At 31.7% G+C, this 18167-nt stretch overlaps 1 protein-coding gene across 1 annotated transcript in view; it reads left to right on the top strand.

Annotated features, from left to right (window-relative positions):
- The first annotated feature begins 227 nt into the window (after positions 1-227).
- The window catches only part of LOC108904552 (nuclear receptor-binding protein homolog), a 41756-nt gene continuing 23816 nt past the window's right edge, over positions 228-18167 (top strand). The window contains exons 1-5 of the mRNA XM_018707156.2: positions 228-427; positions 893-1023; positions 2470-2564; positions 6020-6103; positions 13181-13468. Of these exons, the coding sequence (XP_018562672.2) occupies positions 248-427; positions 893-1023; positions 2470-2564; positions 6020-6103; positions 13181-13468 (778 nt within the window). The 5' untranslated portion in view covers positions 228-247. The remainder of the gene's footprint in view (positions 428-892; positions 1024-2469; positions 2565-6019; positions 6104-13180; positions 13469-18167) is intronic.

Raw genomic sequence — 18167 nt, 5'->3', positions numbered from 1 at the left:
AAGCGAGTGGAGTCTTCTTGGACCTGTTAAGGTAGAATTACACTAAGCGACATGTCGCGGGTTTGGCGTCACACGATTTGACTACAAAAAAAATCGGTTTTACATTTTACGCATTTGAAGATTTAAAAATTTATGATTATTAAATAATAACAATCGTTTTTACTTAAGTATTACTGGAGGCTGATAACTTTCTTGGTTTTAGGTTGAACAAAGGGATGTACCAGGGATCGACTGCGCCTACTTGGCCATGGATACCGAGGAGGGGGTCGAAGTCGTCTGGAACGAGGTCCAGTTCTCCGAACGAAAAAATTTTAAGAACCAGGAGGAGAAGATCCAGCTTATTTTCGAAAATCTCACCCAACTCGAGCACCCCAACATCGTTAAGTTCCACAAGTATTGGGCTGATACACTCAATGACAAACCTAGGGTAAGCATTTTTACTATTTCCAACATACATTCATAAATGTTTACAAGCCGCTTGACTGTAGAGCTTAGGCAACCAATGACTGGTACTGGTAACGAAAAATGACTGAATCTTGCCGTCACCATTAGTAATGATTCGTTTACAATGAACAGTAACAAACCTTTACTACTATGGTCGAGATAATACTGTTTGAATAGAAGCTCGTGAAAAATTACATCAATCACAGCCGATGGAACAGAACATTGTGTTTTAATGTAATCTTGATCTTGTTTTAATAATTTTTAATTTTACCGAAATTTAATTGCAAAAATGAAGAAAATAAAATTACTATTCACGAGGCTTGTGATCATTTATGAAGGCTCTGTACTTATGATGAAAAAATGGCCATGACAAGTGCAGCAACACACAATACAACTGTGTGTTGTGGTGTTGAATCTTGAATACTGAAGAACATATTGGTTTTTTCAGGTCATCTTCATAACAGAATACATGTCCTCCGGTTCCCTGAAGCAGTTCCTAAAGCGTACCAAGCGAAACGTGAAGAGGCTACCTCTACAAGCGTGGAGGAGGTGGTGCACCCAAATCCTCTCAGCATTGAGGTAAATATAGCTCGATGGTGACAACAAAAGTAAAAAATTGTCATCTTTAGGTTAAGAGTACTATTATCGATACTATTTATACTGACTTTTATATTTTGCGTAGTATGTAAGATGCCTTTTTTATATGATAATTATGATAAACACCCTTATCGTCCACAATAATCAGATTTTTTGTAAGTATGTAAATGAATTATTGTGGCCGATGTTACTCTTAGTATTTGCCCCTGTATGTCTCGTATTATTGTTAATCCATGTGTTCACAGTGTCAGCGCAAAGGTAAGTGTGAGTCTGTATATGACGATTAATGATGTTTTTTTCAAAAATCAAGGACAAATCGGAGATTTTTTTGCCAGTTCAACGTAAAAACTTGTCCAACACAACCGATAGTTTGCTCCTTTATTCTGTCTGTATAAGTTTATCCGTTGCATCCCAAAATCTCGACAGGAATGCTGTGTTTTGGCACCTCGAGCATTTCGAATGTAACGGATAACAAAGTCGAGTCAAATCCGCGGTGGTAGAATCGTAGATCCGGAACATTGACTGATGTACGGATAGGCACGAAAATTCAACGTTTTGTTCAGCAGTTTGCAGCGATGAGATCGGCCGGAGTTCGTCAAGCAGCGTTGCCAGATCGGAAAAGCTCCATTTGGTTTGTCCCTCTATCCCGTTTTCTATTTTTTGTGACTTCCTTCACACTCGAGTGCTACAAATTCCTCTTACCGGTTCTAACAGTTCCAAAATGTGAATAAAAACTGATCTTTGTCCAACGAATTTTACTGACAAAAAGTTAAAAACCATAAAAAATACAAAAAAAAAATCTTCACGTGAGTATTTCTTCAGTAGTTTAAATTGAAATTATTCGACTGTGACATTTAACCAGTAACGGTAATTAGAAATGTTATTGCACAATTTTTTTTATCGTTTTAGTTTTAATAGATTCTATTTCCTTTTTGTTATATCACATATTATTTTTACTTCTTGTTTTTTTTTTGTCTGTCTTTTACATTTAAGTAAGAATAGAAAGTCACATTTGCAAAAAAATATCTCTCAATATCAATTCGTCAGTTTTTTATTTGTCTCTACTGTTTTTACTTTTGATCACTCGTAAAAATCTAAGAATTCGTGATTCCCCACTAAAACAGTAGCTATTAAAGTTTTTTTTTTTTTTTTTCAAGAACACTTATTACACTGCCTCCTCTTCCACACGTCCTTTGAATCTTGGTTGTGATTTTTTTTGCAAGTGTGGCACTTGTGTCCTGTGTGTGTGTCTGTCAGAAGAGTCACGATCGTTCCCAAATCCAACTTTTTTTTATGTCCTCAGAGTATAGAGTTGTATCCTAACTTCCCCCGACGAAAAATCCCCACCCCAGCCACCCATCTATACACACAGTCTGGCAACACTGTCGTCGAAGTTCTATGAATGCAGTCTGTTTGTTTTATTTCCAGTTACTTGCATTCCTGTTCACCGCCAATCATCCACGGCAATCTGACCTGTGATACCATTTTTATACAACACAATGGGCTCGTCAAGATTGGATCAGGTAATGCCAAAAACAAAAAAAATCATCGTTCTATACATTTATATATTATAATGAGAAATTCTATCAATTTTTTTTGGAAAAGTACTGTGTCAATCAGATTGGTTCAGTTCGAAGTCTCTTCCAATATGACGACGATCGCTGCATAGGCCCGGGTCGGTGGCGGAGGACCGTTGAGCGCGGCTCAGATTTCCAATGTTCAATTGTTTTTCACAGCGGTTGCCTAAAAGGAGTCTCTCTTTGAATATTTTCCGAGCCGCGTACAGTGGGTCGCATTACATGAAACTTTTTCGTTTGTATCGTCGTATGGACGCATTGAAATTGTCATTGTAATTTTCCAATGCGTCATTCTGTAGGTGCATGTGAATGGTTTCACGTAGGCGATCAGGGTTTATCTGTTAAGATCAGAATTTAAAACTCGACTGGTATTAATAATATTAAAAAAAAAAGAAATTATACTTAAGATATACAACTAGCAAAACACATTTTGTGTTTTGTTGGTTGCATAAATTCTGAGAAATTAAATGTTTTCTTTCAATACAAGATGTTCCAAAAATAAATATTAAAATTTTAGATGATTCAAATCACAAAAATAACACAACTTAATTAACAGCACTCTTTCAAAAATTCTGTATTAATGAAATTAGATAACTTGAAATTTATTATTATTATTTTTAATATCTTGATATCTTTTTTTTTCAGTTAAACAATTGTTTTCAAATTTGGTATATTGACCATAAACCACATCAGTGAAAAAAATATATATCAAATTCATTAAGGCCTAAAGAGGTTAAATAGCCCTTATTTGTTATAAAATTAATCCTTACTGTGATTTTTTTTTAATTGGACTAGTACTAAATTTATTAAAATATTTTACAAAAACATACTCTTCGATTACATTAACCGTTTTAGAGAAAAATCCGAATTAATGTTTTGAGGCAAGTATAAAAAATAACTGAACAATTAGAAAATAAAAAAAATTTGCTTATATAGGCTGTTACAAATTCGCTTCGCACTCCAGGAATCTCGGAAACGGTAATAGATACGAAGCAGCTTAAATGGGGCAAAGTTGCGTAATCAGGGGACCAACATTATGCCTCTAAAGAATCAAGGCTAACATGATTAGTTTTCGAAATATTTGAAAAAAAATGAATTTTGGAAATTCGTTTTTGTTTAATTTCAGTCTTGTTTGAGGTGATATTGAAAAACGAAGAACACTTACTCATGGCCACTTTTTGTCCTCTATTGAATCAATTTTAACGTTTTGTCTTTCCAGGACCATCATCAACTTCATTTAAATACATTTTAAATACGATCCTGGAAATTTTATTACATTTTCTGCAAGCCTTCATGACTCCCAATAATGTACTGCCTCAGACCGAACCAAATTCTCTAAAAATTCATCTTCAGTGTACTCATTCCAAACTTATTTAAATTTTTTATTCAGATTTCTTCATTTATTGAATTATTGTACACTGTAAGTGTCGTTAGACCGTGTTAAATCCATTTAAACTATTACCATCACTTGGTCGTACATACATAATTCGATAAGTTGTTGTGTTAAACTTAAAAATTATTACAATTTTAATTTTATTATGACAAATTAATTCTTAAAAATGCATATGAACAACCAAAACGCCAACTGAATATTATTCTTTAAAAAATTTCAGCAAATGTTCAAAAACATTTTCGTTTTGGCAAATGTTGAAAATGAAGATCAAGGTAATATTATCGGAATTTATTATACCTATAACCGCAACAGTAAAAGAGCATATCAGATGTATTTGTACAAATATCCTGAAAAAAAAAAATAGGTTGGAATTTGTTTGAGCACTCGAGAAGCTTAGAAATAACTATGGGTACGGGAATAAAACTCTAATAATGTTTTATTGTAATGTGTGATGGCAATAGTTTAAATAACTAGATGGATTTCACAGGGTCTAACGACATTTAGAGTGTACGATAATTCAATAAACATAGAAATCTAAATAAAAAATTTGAGACATTTGGAATGAATACATGAATACAAGATGAATTTTTCGAGACAAAACGTCTGAATCTGGTTCAGGCTGAGGCAGTACAGTATTGGGGGTCATGAAGGCTTGCAAAAAATGTAATAAAATTTTCATGGTCGTATTTAAAAAAATGAAGTTGATGATGGTCCTGGAAAGACGAAACGTTACATATAATTGATTGTGCCATTCGATAGAGCACGAGAAAGTGTTCTTCTTTTATCAATAACACCTCAAACAACTGAAATGAAACAAAAACGCATTTCCAAAATTTCGGGTTTTTTCAAATATTTTGGAAAACTAATCATGTTAGCCTTGATTTTTTAGAGGCATAATGTTGGTCCCCTGATTACGTAAGTTTGCCCCCATTTAAGCTAGTTTATATCTCTTACCATTTTCGTGTTCCCTGTAGTGAGAAGTGAATTTGTAACAGCCTCTATAGTTGTAAGTATTAAAATCTGCCAAATCATCTTTAATTGAATTGAATGAAAATTGTAAGATTTAAAAATAATACTCTTGGAATTTGCACAGAAAATGTAATAAATTATTGTCCCAAAACATCAAATATGCTTTTTTTTTGGAAGTGGTTAAAGTGGCTATTGTTATCAAATTGGGATAAGATAACGTTTTTAAATATATATTTTAAATATTCTTTTTTATTTATATTTAAAAAAGTGGGTATAAAAAGTTATTTTTTAAGTATTTTTATTTGTGGGTATAGTTTAAATCTAATAATAATATCTGCTAAATTTGAAGAAAATCTTTTAACTGAAAAAAAAGTTTCAGCTGGATATTAATGAAAAAGAAAATATTTTTGAGGTCATTTTGCTTCGTTAATATTCACTTTTTAAAGAGGTGTCATAGATAGTTGTACCGTTGTTTTTATGAGTAGAATCACTCCCCAAATTTTATGCACATATTTCTGAACTACCCCGTATGTAGCTATAATTTTTATAAATTTGTCGAGAAACAGTTATTCCAAAATAAAAATATTTAAATCCAAGCGTATGCCTCGGAGAAATTTTTTAAAGTTATTAATGCAACAGTAAATAATTTATTTGTTACACACATAACCGCTTGTTTAAAGCTTTGTGAATGTCGGAACTGCTGAGCTGCGCGTGAGGGGTGTGATCGTTGAGGCTTGTGTTAATCCGTGCCTGCGCGTTTGGCGTATGTAAGGCGAGTTTGCAGCGCCTTACACGCGCTGACTTTCGAGTAGACGCGGATACCCTGTAAAGCGCAAGCCTTCGTTCTGTGCCCTAATCATTTTCGAGTGTCACCTACTGACAAAACTTTAAATCGTGTCAGTGTCGGATACGGTACATTGATATTTACTTGTTTCAATTCGAGAATGGTTTGACGGTCCGTTTGTCGGCGATCCGTCCCTATCAGCCACCACTCTGTAGCTAAAGGCCTTCTACTAATTACTACTTTCGTTTTCTCTAGTGGCTCCTGATTCCATAAACCATCACGTTAAAACATGCCAGGACGATTTCAAAAATATGCATTTCATTGCCCCTGAACATCCCAGTAAGTACCAAATTCTGTCATATTGTTTGTAGTTTGGAAAAAATGGGGAAAAGTAATTGAACAATTTAAAAAATTCCAGCATTTTACTAAACTTTATTGCATTTTTTTTTTCTAAAACTCCAATCGAGTCCTGTTTTGTCTTTGTTAAAATGTCCACTTTTATTAATGTTTTTTTAACAATTTGTTAGTAATACATTTTTGGTGATGGTTTTGCTTTTTGCATGTCTGTATACAGAGTGTTCTGATTTATAGGTGTACCGGTCATTAACATAGTAAGTAAAAAACAAAAAAACCTTCAAATATGTTTATTAGATAGATATTCAGAATTAACATATTTGGAATCTATAAGTTCCTCAAAATTGCAGTTCCTAAATCTGCTAAGATTTTGTTACGGTACCAAACCAACTGAAAAATTGTATCAGCAGTTTTTTTAAAACAGCACACATCCTTTGGTTTTTAAGGATTCTGACATAAATTGAAGAAAAATTTGAAAATAATTGAAATAATCAGAAATGTACCAGAAATTATAATTTTGTATATACAGGGTGTGCCATTTAACACTCCCGCTGCCAGTATCTCCGAAATGAAGAAATTTATTTTGGTTCTGGAAACTGGAATGGTTAGGTCTTTCGAATAGCTTCAAATTGCAGTTAGAATTGTTAGTTCAAATCTTTCTGTATAGATGGCAGGGTGATACTAAAAAATTTTTTGATTCCTGGAACGTGGAAATACGGTCCATCTGAAAGATCGTTCAATTTTGAATAATTTTGTAATATAAAGTTTTTCCCAGGATTTACTTGTTTCCGAGACATGTCGACTTCAATATGCAATGTATGATGTAACAGGAAAATCTATTATTTTATTTAAATTACACTGAGATAAAATATTGTTAAAATGGCTATAATAAAGCCATTATAACAATATTTTAAAAGAATATTTCCTGTTACATCATACATTGCATATTGAAGTGGACATGTCTCGAAAACAAGTATCTATTGGGAAAAACCTTATATTACAAGAATTACTCAAAATTTAACGATCTTTCATATGGACCGCATTTCCACATTCCAGGAATCAGAAAATTTTTTGGTTTCGCCATGCCATCTATACAGAAAGATTTGAACTAAAATTTTAACTGCAATTTGAAGCTATTCAAGGGACCTAACAACCCCAGTTTCCGGAACTAAAATTTCTTAATTTCGGAGATATTGGCAGCGAGAGAGTTAAATGGCTCACCCTGTATAATTACATTTTTATAACAACTTTATGTTCTTCAATTTAAGACAAAAAATGCTATTTAGATTAAAAAAAAATTGATATCAAAAAAATTAATTGTGAAATTTGTTTATACTTTCCCTCATTAAACATCATTTATTTTAAAATATATATACAGAACATATATTTTTCTGTGTCATATCTTCAAGCTCTAAAAGTCTTGACGATTGGAATTAAAGAAATTACTAAATTATAATATTTTAAAATTTGACTGTAAAACATTAAAATATTATAATTTATATAATTTCGATTGTGTAGCTTTTTTACCCTGAAGATGTGTCAAAATTTTGTCATGAAACTAGTTGCAATAAAATAAAAGGTGTTTAAGGAGACAGAATATTTGTTTTTTTTTTAAAGCAAAAAATGATCTTGTTATAATTGTTAACAGGTCAAAATATATGATCTGTGTTAATTTTTTACTTACCTACTTTTAACGGCCAGTACACAGTACACCTATAATTCGCGACAGCCTGTACATCTTTATATTCTTTGTGAATGTGTTACATTTAGCAGTGCATAAACTATGGAGTGTATACACTCCATAGTACAAACTTCCATTACATAACTTTAAAGCTTAAAAACTTCGACAAAGTTTGCAATCATAGCTTTCTGGATTTAAATGTATCACTTCTATATGTATTGTTGATATTTTTTAGCAAATTTTTATTTTTTTCTTCATATCTTGGAATCAATTAAAAGACAGTTTTTAAATATAAAATTGTTTTTATTTCATGTATAATAACTACCTTAATACAGTGTATTATAAAAAAATATGTTTAGCTTTTAACCACAGATTCTTGAGGGAAAATAATAAGGCTCCTCATTCCATTTTGGAATTTAGCGCCTCTTTTTCAATATACATAGTATCAAAAATCGAATTTAAGATTTTTAGTAGTAACGCTGTTGGTGTTTAAGATATGTCACTGAAATTTTTCGCAGACTTTTGTGTGATGTCGGCACATATTTTGTATAATCTTGAAATGTGAATGGAGAAATGGGGGTTGTAGTATCTATTCTCTCCCTTCTTCCTACTTTTAGTGCATGCGTGCGAGTGTACCATTCTTTAGATCAAGTACATGACTTGTATTTACTTAATACATGAAATTATTTTGGGCTTGGGTTATGAACTTTTTTGGATATTGATATTGAACCATAATGTGGTGACAGAAATTTCATTTTCCAGCAGGATGGTTCATAAGCTTACAAAAAAATAGTTTGGAGACAATGATATTAAGGTTGAATTGATAATCAAGCGGCCTCAACTTAAATATCATTGAAACGTTATGATACCACATGAAAAAGTTGTTGGGAAATAACCCTGACAATTCCCGATCTCAAAAGAAAAATCCAGGAGATTTAGAAATGTTTCACTCTGGAGTTTTGTAGATCTTCAGTGGACACCATGCCAAAGAGAATTTGTACTATTATAAAAGTCAAAGGGGACATTACGATTTACTAAATCATAAGCAAACTCTTCCGTTCGAACATTTACTTGTCACCATATTTTGTAGATTTTGTTTAATTCTCATTGCAGTTCCATTGTATTTTTAATAAATGTGTCTTCCAACTTCTTTTCTAAAAAATATTACAAGCAGTCTGCGAAAACATTATTTTTTAAGGGTTTAACCAATAGAACAATTGCCCAATGATGCAAAAATAAGTTATTGAATTTACTCAAGTAAATGTAACAAAAATGGATCGATTCGTTCAATTCTTAATATTTAGAAAGCGGTTATACGTTTGAATGATAATCTGATAAACTGTTTGTGGTGTTAGTCAACTATGGACAGTTTTATTAAATATATCAAATAATATAAATGCTCATGTAAGGGTAACTGTGGACTGTAGGGACAAAAAGACAATAAATTGGTATTGACTTAATAAATTTGGTTTTTCTTCCCACCTATTCCAATCTAAGTTAAACATATACTTTAAAAAAAAAAGACTGTTGTTATTTAGTGGATAAAATTTCCAAAATATACTTAAGGGGTAACGCCACTAGAGATTGGGAAAAAGGTGCTTTTCGGGAATTTTCAAGGAAAAATCTATACAAGATATAGTATCAGGAACAAAAAGGTTTTGTTGTATATATTTTCAGGTAGTATTGTAAATGTTTTCAAATATTTTGGATTAAAAATGGTGGCTATATGTGATGACAAGCAATGGCACATTATTTATGTATTTTCAGAGGCTGTATGGCCGGAAAGGTTTCTTATTAAAAATTTTATGATAATATATATTAAAAGCTAAGGAACATCTTAGGAAATTAAAAAATATTAATAATTGTCGATTTAGTGATTATTCAAACAAAATATCGGAGAGACGAAGAATTTCGCGTTAAATTGTTAATAACAATAAAAATTGTTAATTAACCATAAAATCACTATGCTGTTCCATGAATTATGTTATTGTGAAGCTCTATACAAAATTTGAAGTCGATTCATTGAAAATATTTTGAGTTATGTTTACTTACGTCCAGTTAACCCATTACTGGCAGAGACAAGAAAAAACATATTTTTTAATTATTCTTTTTATTAAAGTGTATTCAAAACACATACATTAAGACTAATTTACTATTAAAAAAAATCATATACAGTATTTTGAAACAAAAACACATAGGTGCCTTTGGCTGGAAACAGTTATTAAAATTAATAAAACTAAATTGGTTTTTTATGTGAAAATTTTCAAAGCAAGCTGGATGCAAATGCACTTTATACAAATAAATAGTATTATTTTTGCAAAATCGCCACTTTTTTCTTGCATTCTTAACCTTTCTAATTATACGAGTAATATGCTAGATCTTGTCAAATCTGACTTCACCTGGTAGAGCGAATTGAGATGGTCTTCCATGGGTTCAGTTGAATACTGCGGTATTTGAAGCAACATCGGTGTTTTCTGTATCTCCGTAATATTTTAGCAAAGAGAGTGCTAAATCCGAAAGAAATTTTAGCTGAGATTTTGTTTAGTGGAACGTCATCTTCCAAATCATCATCACTGTCTTCTATAGGTACTTGACTGTATTTCAAACGTTCCTGAAATATCCGTCGGCAATCCCTCTTCTCCAATAGTATTTTCATACTTTCCTCATCTGTAATTTCATCTGTTTCTGGCGGCACATGAACATCATCAACCGATTTAGCATTTTCACAATCTGAATCCTCTTCTAACAGAACAAGTGGTTAGTGCCCTTTTCATTTCCCATTTTGACAAATACCTCTATAGTTTCTATACAAATAAAAAATCTCACCTCATATTGGCAATAGATGTATCCAAAAAAATAACTATTATGGATTACAAAAAACTTTAGTTCAAATAATATTTTATACAAAACTACACTTTTTTACACAAAGGAAAACGGAAAAGTACACTCTGCTAATAATGAATTGATAGATGTTCTGACAAGTCCTGTATTTTACATGCTGATATTTGTCCAGACTTGCATAGCAATGAATAAATATGTCGATCGTTATCAGCCAAAGGTGCAAATACGCATCCAATACATATATGTATCATTATGACCATCGTTTTGAAAACATGAGTATCAAAATAGATCTTTTAGTTACGCCTGGCTAAAAAATAGTTGCTCATTTTTACTAACTTAGAACAATATTTGTTTGAAAATGTGTTCAAAAGTTTTAAATACCATATTTTCTTTAAAAAAAATAATATAACAATATTATTTTTAATTAAATAAAAATACTAGTACATTCTCTGGACTGTAGACATAAGATTCTGTAGGCTGCTAATGGGTTAAAAAAAGTAGTTTCTTGAAAAACGCTTTTAAAGATTTTGTTGCCATTAAATATAAGGAATTCGTTATATGTATATGTACTTTTAATTAGCGATGCCTGCAATTTTTTTATCCTTTTCTTTTCGGCCGATCTGAGCTTTAATCTGCGTTATATAATAGTCAACTATCGAGTGTGTTCTCATGAATTACAGTAAGCACTCCTGCAGTGCGATGCGAGTGATTGCGCTCCAGCTTAAAAGAAATTTGTGTTCCCGATAATTAAAAATAATTGAAAAAAAATCCTACGTTCCCAAGTAGAAAACCTGTACAAAAATATTGTACCTAATTTTGGAAGCAATTGGTCGAGCTGTTTTTCGAATGTTTTGGGAACCATCGATATAAAATATACACACGATTTTCTTCATAGACAACTTGGAGAATTTTTTTTGAAAAAATTGATTTTTGTAAAAAATTCTAAATATGTGTAGGTGATATTAGGTGATGTCCTGCCCAAATTTCATTAAAGGAGAAGGGTCAATAAGACTGGTTTTCGGCCCTATCAGAAATTCATCCTAATCATTATGGAATATGCTTTTGGATCTTCAGAAACAATATTAAATCGATTCTAGGCAAAACGGATACAACCCCCCAACCCAAACATTAAAAATGCTTAGAAATGTAATAAAAGCATTTTTCTTACATCTGATATACAGAATCATATAAATAATATGTTTCGGGCATAATTTAAGTAAAAATACTTCTTTATAATCATAAAAGTTAACTCTTACTATTTTCCCTCTCTATCCCCCCTCCCACTCAACTGCATAACCTCTAAAAGACACTTAAGTAAAGAATTGAATATAAAAGAAATTCCACATCATGTAAAAACATTTATTTAAAGGTCTAGAAAAAATAATCTACTAGATTTAGTTATAAGTAAACCTCCCGACCGCCAGCACTTCACGGTTAACTATACGGTCTTACACAGTGGGTGGTTGTATCCGACGAAGAAACTCTGTATGTGAGTAAAGTATTCGCAATGCCTGATGGAGGTACAAGGAAGAAAAAGATATACGGGATGGACACTCAAATAGAAAGAGGTGGATTGACCTACTTTTAAACTAGAAACATTTCAATATTGTTTATATTAGACGACAGATAAATCTTTTTCTGAAATTTCTTTGATATTATTCAGTATCTTTTAGGGGCTACGTAGAAGAGGAAAAAAGTTAAAAGAGTTTTAACCGTTTTGCCTAGAATCGATTTAATATTGTTGCTTTAGGTTAAAAAAACATATTTCATATGTTTAGGATTAATTTCTGATAAGGCCAAAAACTGGTCTTATTAACCCTCCTTTGTTTGTAATAAGCACTTTCAGTATTTCCCGAATTTCCAATTTTCCAGTCAACTTTTCCAATTTTTATTTCGATAAAACTTTATTACGAACATGTAAAAAAAAGTAGCTTAATTGGTCCAGCCGTTCTCAAGTGATACACCAACACCACCAATGAACATTTAAATTTTTATTTATATAGTAAGTTTTTTTTTATTTTACCGTAAATCTGAGGCAGCGCCTTCTGCTGCGATCTGTGACTACCTTTGCTAAATCCTCCCTTCAGAGGTTGCATTGTTGTGAGTTTTAACTTCGGTGGAACGCACACGTTCTGCATCTTTGATCTCGCAATGCTAATTAGCTTTTCTTTCTACCTTGATGTCTAATGCATTTCGTTAAATTACCGTAACTATAATTATTGGAATTTCAATTTGAAATTTACATACAATATCCTTAAGATTACAAAATTCAAGATGACCAAAAAGAAATTTGAAAAAACATTTTTTTCTACTCGGATATTCCCGCTTAAGACGATACCACATCTGGCGTTGTTCAAAAATTAATTTCATGACATATGTTGTCTATAATTATTTAAAAGTTATTTTTATTTAAATATTTTAAGCCCCATTGTAGTCCCTCAAAGAATTTATGGTTAACGCCTTGACCTACTTTTTAATAACACCTGTATATCATGTATTGCATTACAAATTCCTAATGAGCGATTCTGTTTCCTTTGCAGCAATAATGGGTCCCGCGATCGACATCTACTCGTTCGGCATGTGCTCCCTGGAGATGGCCGCTCTCGAGATAGTAGGTAACGGCGACTCCGGCAACAAGGTGACTGAGGAGAACATCACCAAAACCATCGAATCCTTGGAGGACGAGCAGCAGAAGGACTTCATCCTGCGGTGTCTGAGGAAGAACCCTGCCGAGAGGCCCACCGCCAAGGAGCTACTCTTCCACCCTTTGCTCTTTGAGGTGCATAGCCTCAAACTGCTGGCAGCCCATTGTTTAGTTAAGAAATCTGGTGAGTTCCATTGTAATAAGCCAGATCAAGTTGGATTCGTGTTTTCTGTTTTTTGGGTGATTTGCCACATTGAAAGATATTTTAAAATGTATTAATTAAATCTTTGTGATAAATGGATCGGTCAAGGGTTGTTTTTATCAAACAAGTTTTGCCTAGCCAAAAATTCGAAGCTAAAAAAAATCATTTCAACACAAGAACATGGTTAATTATTGGTTTATATGTGTAAGGTTTCTAAGATTGGAGGATGGCAAAATAATTAACTTCAGAATAGATGTAGTAAGTATTAAATTGACCAGATGTTGTCATAACAAACTTGGAGGTTCTTAGTTCGACCAAGTACCACAACCTACTTTTTCGTTTGCCCTAAAATGACAGTTTGACAAATGTCGTTTTCTGTATGACGTTTCTAAACATTTTGCTATACAGGATATCAAGCTAAGGTCGGCAAGGTATGATATTAGAGAAAGTATAAGCCCTTGAGCTTCGTGGAAAAAATTTTGATTAATATAGAGAAATCACTGGAAATAGTTTTCGTAGCTCGACCGCTAGGGGGCGCAATCTGCATACCAAAACAGATTTGAATTTTTCTCAGAAATGTTCCTAATGTCTGATCAGAAAATTGCATATTTTAAAGGATTTACGTACCAAAATATAGAGTTGAATTTTTCTCAGAAACGCTCCTAATATCTGATCAGAAAATTGCATTTTTTTTAAGGATTTGCTCATCAAAAGCACGTAGTGTTATACTTCGTTGGAAAGATCTTTTAATGCTTTATGTCATGGTGAAAGCTTAATGTCATTTATATCAATATGGAAACCTGTAGATGGCGTTATTTCAAAATAATGCTGTTTTATGGATTTTTCTCAAAAATTTAAAATGCAATGCTATAGTTTTCTTTACATAAATGAATTCAGCACAAAAAATTAATGAGTGTAGTATAAGTTTGAAATTTCCAACAAAAGCGTTGTTTATTTATTGGCGCTATTTGTCCATGTTTAAGTTGTTTCACGTTTTCTTAAAAAAGTGAAATAGCAGGATAAAATTTTTTATAAGTTTATTTGAAGAGCATAAAAATAGTTAAATTTTGACGTTAAAAAGGGTTCGATATCTTTTTTTGTTATCAAGTTATTCCCAAATTAGTGAGCAAAAAATAAATAATGATGAATTGAGGAACACGACACTAACGAAAAAACATTTAATTAGGTACCAAAACAAAATGCATTTATAAAAGAACCTACCTAAACCCACGCAAATGACTGAATCAATAAGAATCTTGAAAATAATAACAAAAACAAATAAACTGATATTGAGATTATCCAACGAAAGAGCAATTAAATTTTAACAAAAGTAAAGATGTATAAAAATGCTCAAAATGCATACTATTATTTTTAATACAGGAATTTAACCTTCGCTGCTTGGTTAGGTTTGGTTCTTTTATAAATGCATTTTGTTTTGGTAATTAAATATCTTTTCGTTAGCGTCGTGTTCTTCAATTCATTATCATTATTTATTTTTTCACTATTTATCAATTTATTCATTCATTCATTCATTCATATTCTGAATTCATGTAAAGGAAAGTATAGCATTGCATTTAAAATTTTTGAGAAAAATTCTTAAAATCCTTTTGAAATAACGCCTTCTATAGGTTTCCATATTGACAAATCATTACCAAATCACCACAAAATAAAGCATGAAAAGGCCTTTCCAACGAGATGCAACACTATGGGCTTTTAATGAGCCAATCCTTAAAAAAATGAATTTTTCTGATCAGACATAAGGGGCTTCCCCCTCCCTTTCTGGCGAGAGATGGAACAATATGTCAATGACAAAAGTTATTCGCAATGAATCTGGCTATCCATATTTGTACTATTTAATATATAATCTTTTGGTATAAAGATTGCGCCCCCTAGCGGCCAAGCTACGAACTTGAAAACTATTTCCAGCGATTTCTCTTGGTTGATTTGTTGATCAAAATTTTTTTCCCGAGGTACACCCTATATAATACAGGGTATAATGTTGATTGGGAATCATATTTATATACTAGGTATGGCTTTTTTTACCTTTAAAACTGTATCGAAAGTTTTTCTCTCAAATACGTCAAAACTGAACTCTCTTTTAACCTTTTTTTTCATAATTTTTATACCCTGCTACTGGACAGACTAGTGTAATTTCAAACAACTGCGAATGCATACTCAACTAGGAGCTACAGCAAGCATTATAGTCAAATTTCAACTTTTTTTTCCATAACCTTGTTAAGAATATTATACCTCTGACAATAATTTGCAAAAGAAATTCATGGGTTTGGATAATGAAAATACAACTTCACTTTTTCTTTAAAATTGCCGACTTTTCAACAACTTTATTATGTGACAATAAACATTTTCAATTTTATGGAAAAGTGAAGTTAATTTCTTTACTGAATTTTTTCATAATGTCGACAGAAATTTAACTATGTAGACACACCACACCATCTTTAAACATTGAAATAAATAACTTTATAAGTTACACTTGAACTACATTATTCACTTCACGAAATACTATTTTAAATTTTACAATAAAATCAAATTTAATAAAACAGACACTGCACTATCCTGCAAAATCCTTTTAATTTAAATAAAAACGCAGTAAATTGTGAAGTTACCTTCTGTATTACAGTTAAAATAAAAACTAAAATGTAATGAAATAAAGCGTTGACGTATTCGGCAATTCTCATTTCACTGAATTAATGTTGGCCATTTGTTTTTTGCCTCCTAATACTCTGTTGTCCTATCACATCAAATGGATTGATATTATGTAATTCACATAAACTAGGTTAACGTCAGAGGTCATTGTCAGTGAAATTCATAAATTAATGATCTTAAAAAATATTTCCAACGTACCAAATTAATAAGTATTTTATTTTAATTCAAATTCATTCAAAAAATATCTGCATTTACGCCAAAAGAATAACGTGTCGCGAAGTCTTCAGCAAAAAATTTGTTTCTATGAAATTATTTTCCATTGCAGTTTCTGTTAACCCGTTACTTTCATATAGGTAACAGGTAATACTGATAAGCACGTAAAACGACTGAGTTTGGGAGCTGCCCAGTGATGGACTAGACAAGGTTTTAAATGCATTTTATAAAACCAAATTATAACATCCTGTATATACAATTTTTTTGTAGTTTAGGTGTTAGTTACATCAAACTTTAATTGTTTGTAGTATCTGAAAACTAGTACAAAAGCTCCATGCCTGATTTTGTTTGCAGAATTTGTAAAAATAAAATAGTTTTTTCGAAATTTTCCAAATTTAGTTTCCAAAAGTAATAATGTTATCAACATTTCAACCAACAGGAAACTCAATCTGTTCAATAGTTTTTGCGTAATCGTGTACATCAGTTTAAGAAATGTAGTTTCGAGAAAAATGCGTCTAAACTTTCGACACGTGAAAAACCAAGCTAAAAGGACAACTATAAACTGTAAACAAACTTGGGCGGCTATTCCCGAAACTTGTCCGAATACGGTTAATTCTACAAATATCTGGTCAACGAGTATACCTGCCCCTGCGCGCTCTTGTTTCTACCTGCGTCGTGCGCTCTGAACCCGAGTGGACATACACAACGATTACAGGCTGTAACTTTCGGAGTTTTTTGAATTTCGCTTTCAAACTTTCAGAAGTTATTCTTCTATATCAAAAAAAATCGATTTTCTAATCGTTGTAATTGTATATGCCTCCTTAAGGAGATCTTTGATTTGACACATCAGATCAGATTTGATATTTAATTAATTTGAAACTGAGTATATGTCTTGAGTTAAGATTATTCATCAGTTGTCTCACCTATGGCGTACTAATAAAGACTAATAATTCCTAAACCATTAATTATATGTCTGGTGGTTTGACTGACGAACAATTCTAGCAAGATACGAAGTCCAGTATTGGTTGGGGCAGATAGCCCGTAGAGAGTTGTTTTCTGTTATATCTCAGTTATAATTTGGCAATTTTCTGGCATTTTAGCAAAAAATATAATAGCATGAGTTGTATTCTTTTTATTTGTTTTATTCATTGTTAATTCGTTACAAACATAGAATTTTATAATTATTAAAAAGCATCATTAAAACTTACTGTTATAAACTATATTTATTATCTTTTAACTGCACTGCCATTAAAGTACCACTTAATAATTTTGAAATTTATTGCCTCGTAAAACTAAAATAATAATAATTCAAATAAACCAAACTTGGTAAAAATTACTGTGTTTGACTCTAAAATTGTAACCATCAAGCAAACCATGCATGAGACCATTTGTGTACATGGTTTACATAATGGTAATTTATATATAAGTAAAATAAAGAACATAATGGTTTATGTAATGTGTTTATAGAATGAATGTATTTTACATCATTTTTTAACTTCTCTTACCTGCACCTATGTGACGTAACACTAAACTTGTGCAATAATAATTATTAGTAAAATGATTAATTAATAATAATGATTATGATTAATTAATGATTCCTTTCTAATTTCTTCGCTAACTCCCAATCAAAACCTGAATTTTCAGCAGGTTGATAAATTAATCGTTGTTTTCACATATATTTCCTATATTGTTAAGAAAACTTCCTATAATACTTACCACGTTGTATAGTCAGTGGTAACAGATTGTATGTTCTTGGAGCTAAATTACGTGTAAATTTCATGTCTACACTTTTATGACTGCTCAA

Source organism: Anoplophora glabripennis, unplaced genomic scaffold (assembly GCF_000390285.2).
Source record: "Anoplophora glabripennis isolate ALB-LARVAE unplaced genomic scaffold, Agla_2.0 scaffold99, whole genome shotgun sequence".
Lineage (NCBI taxonomy): Eukaryota > Metazoa > Arthropoda > Insecta > Coleoptera > Cerambycidae > Anoplophora > Anoplophora glabripennis.
Note: the sequence above shows the minus strand (reverse complement) of the source record. Positions and strands in the feature narration are given on the sequence as shown.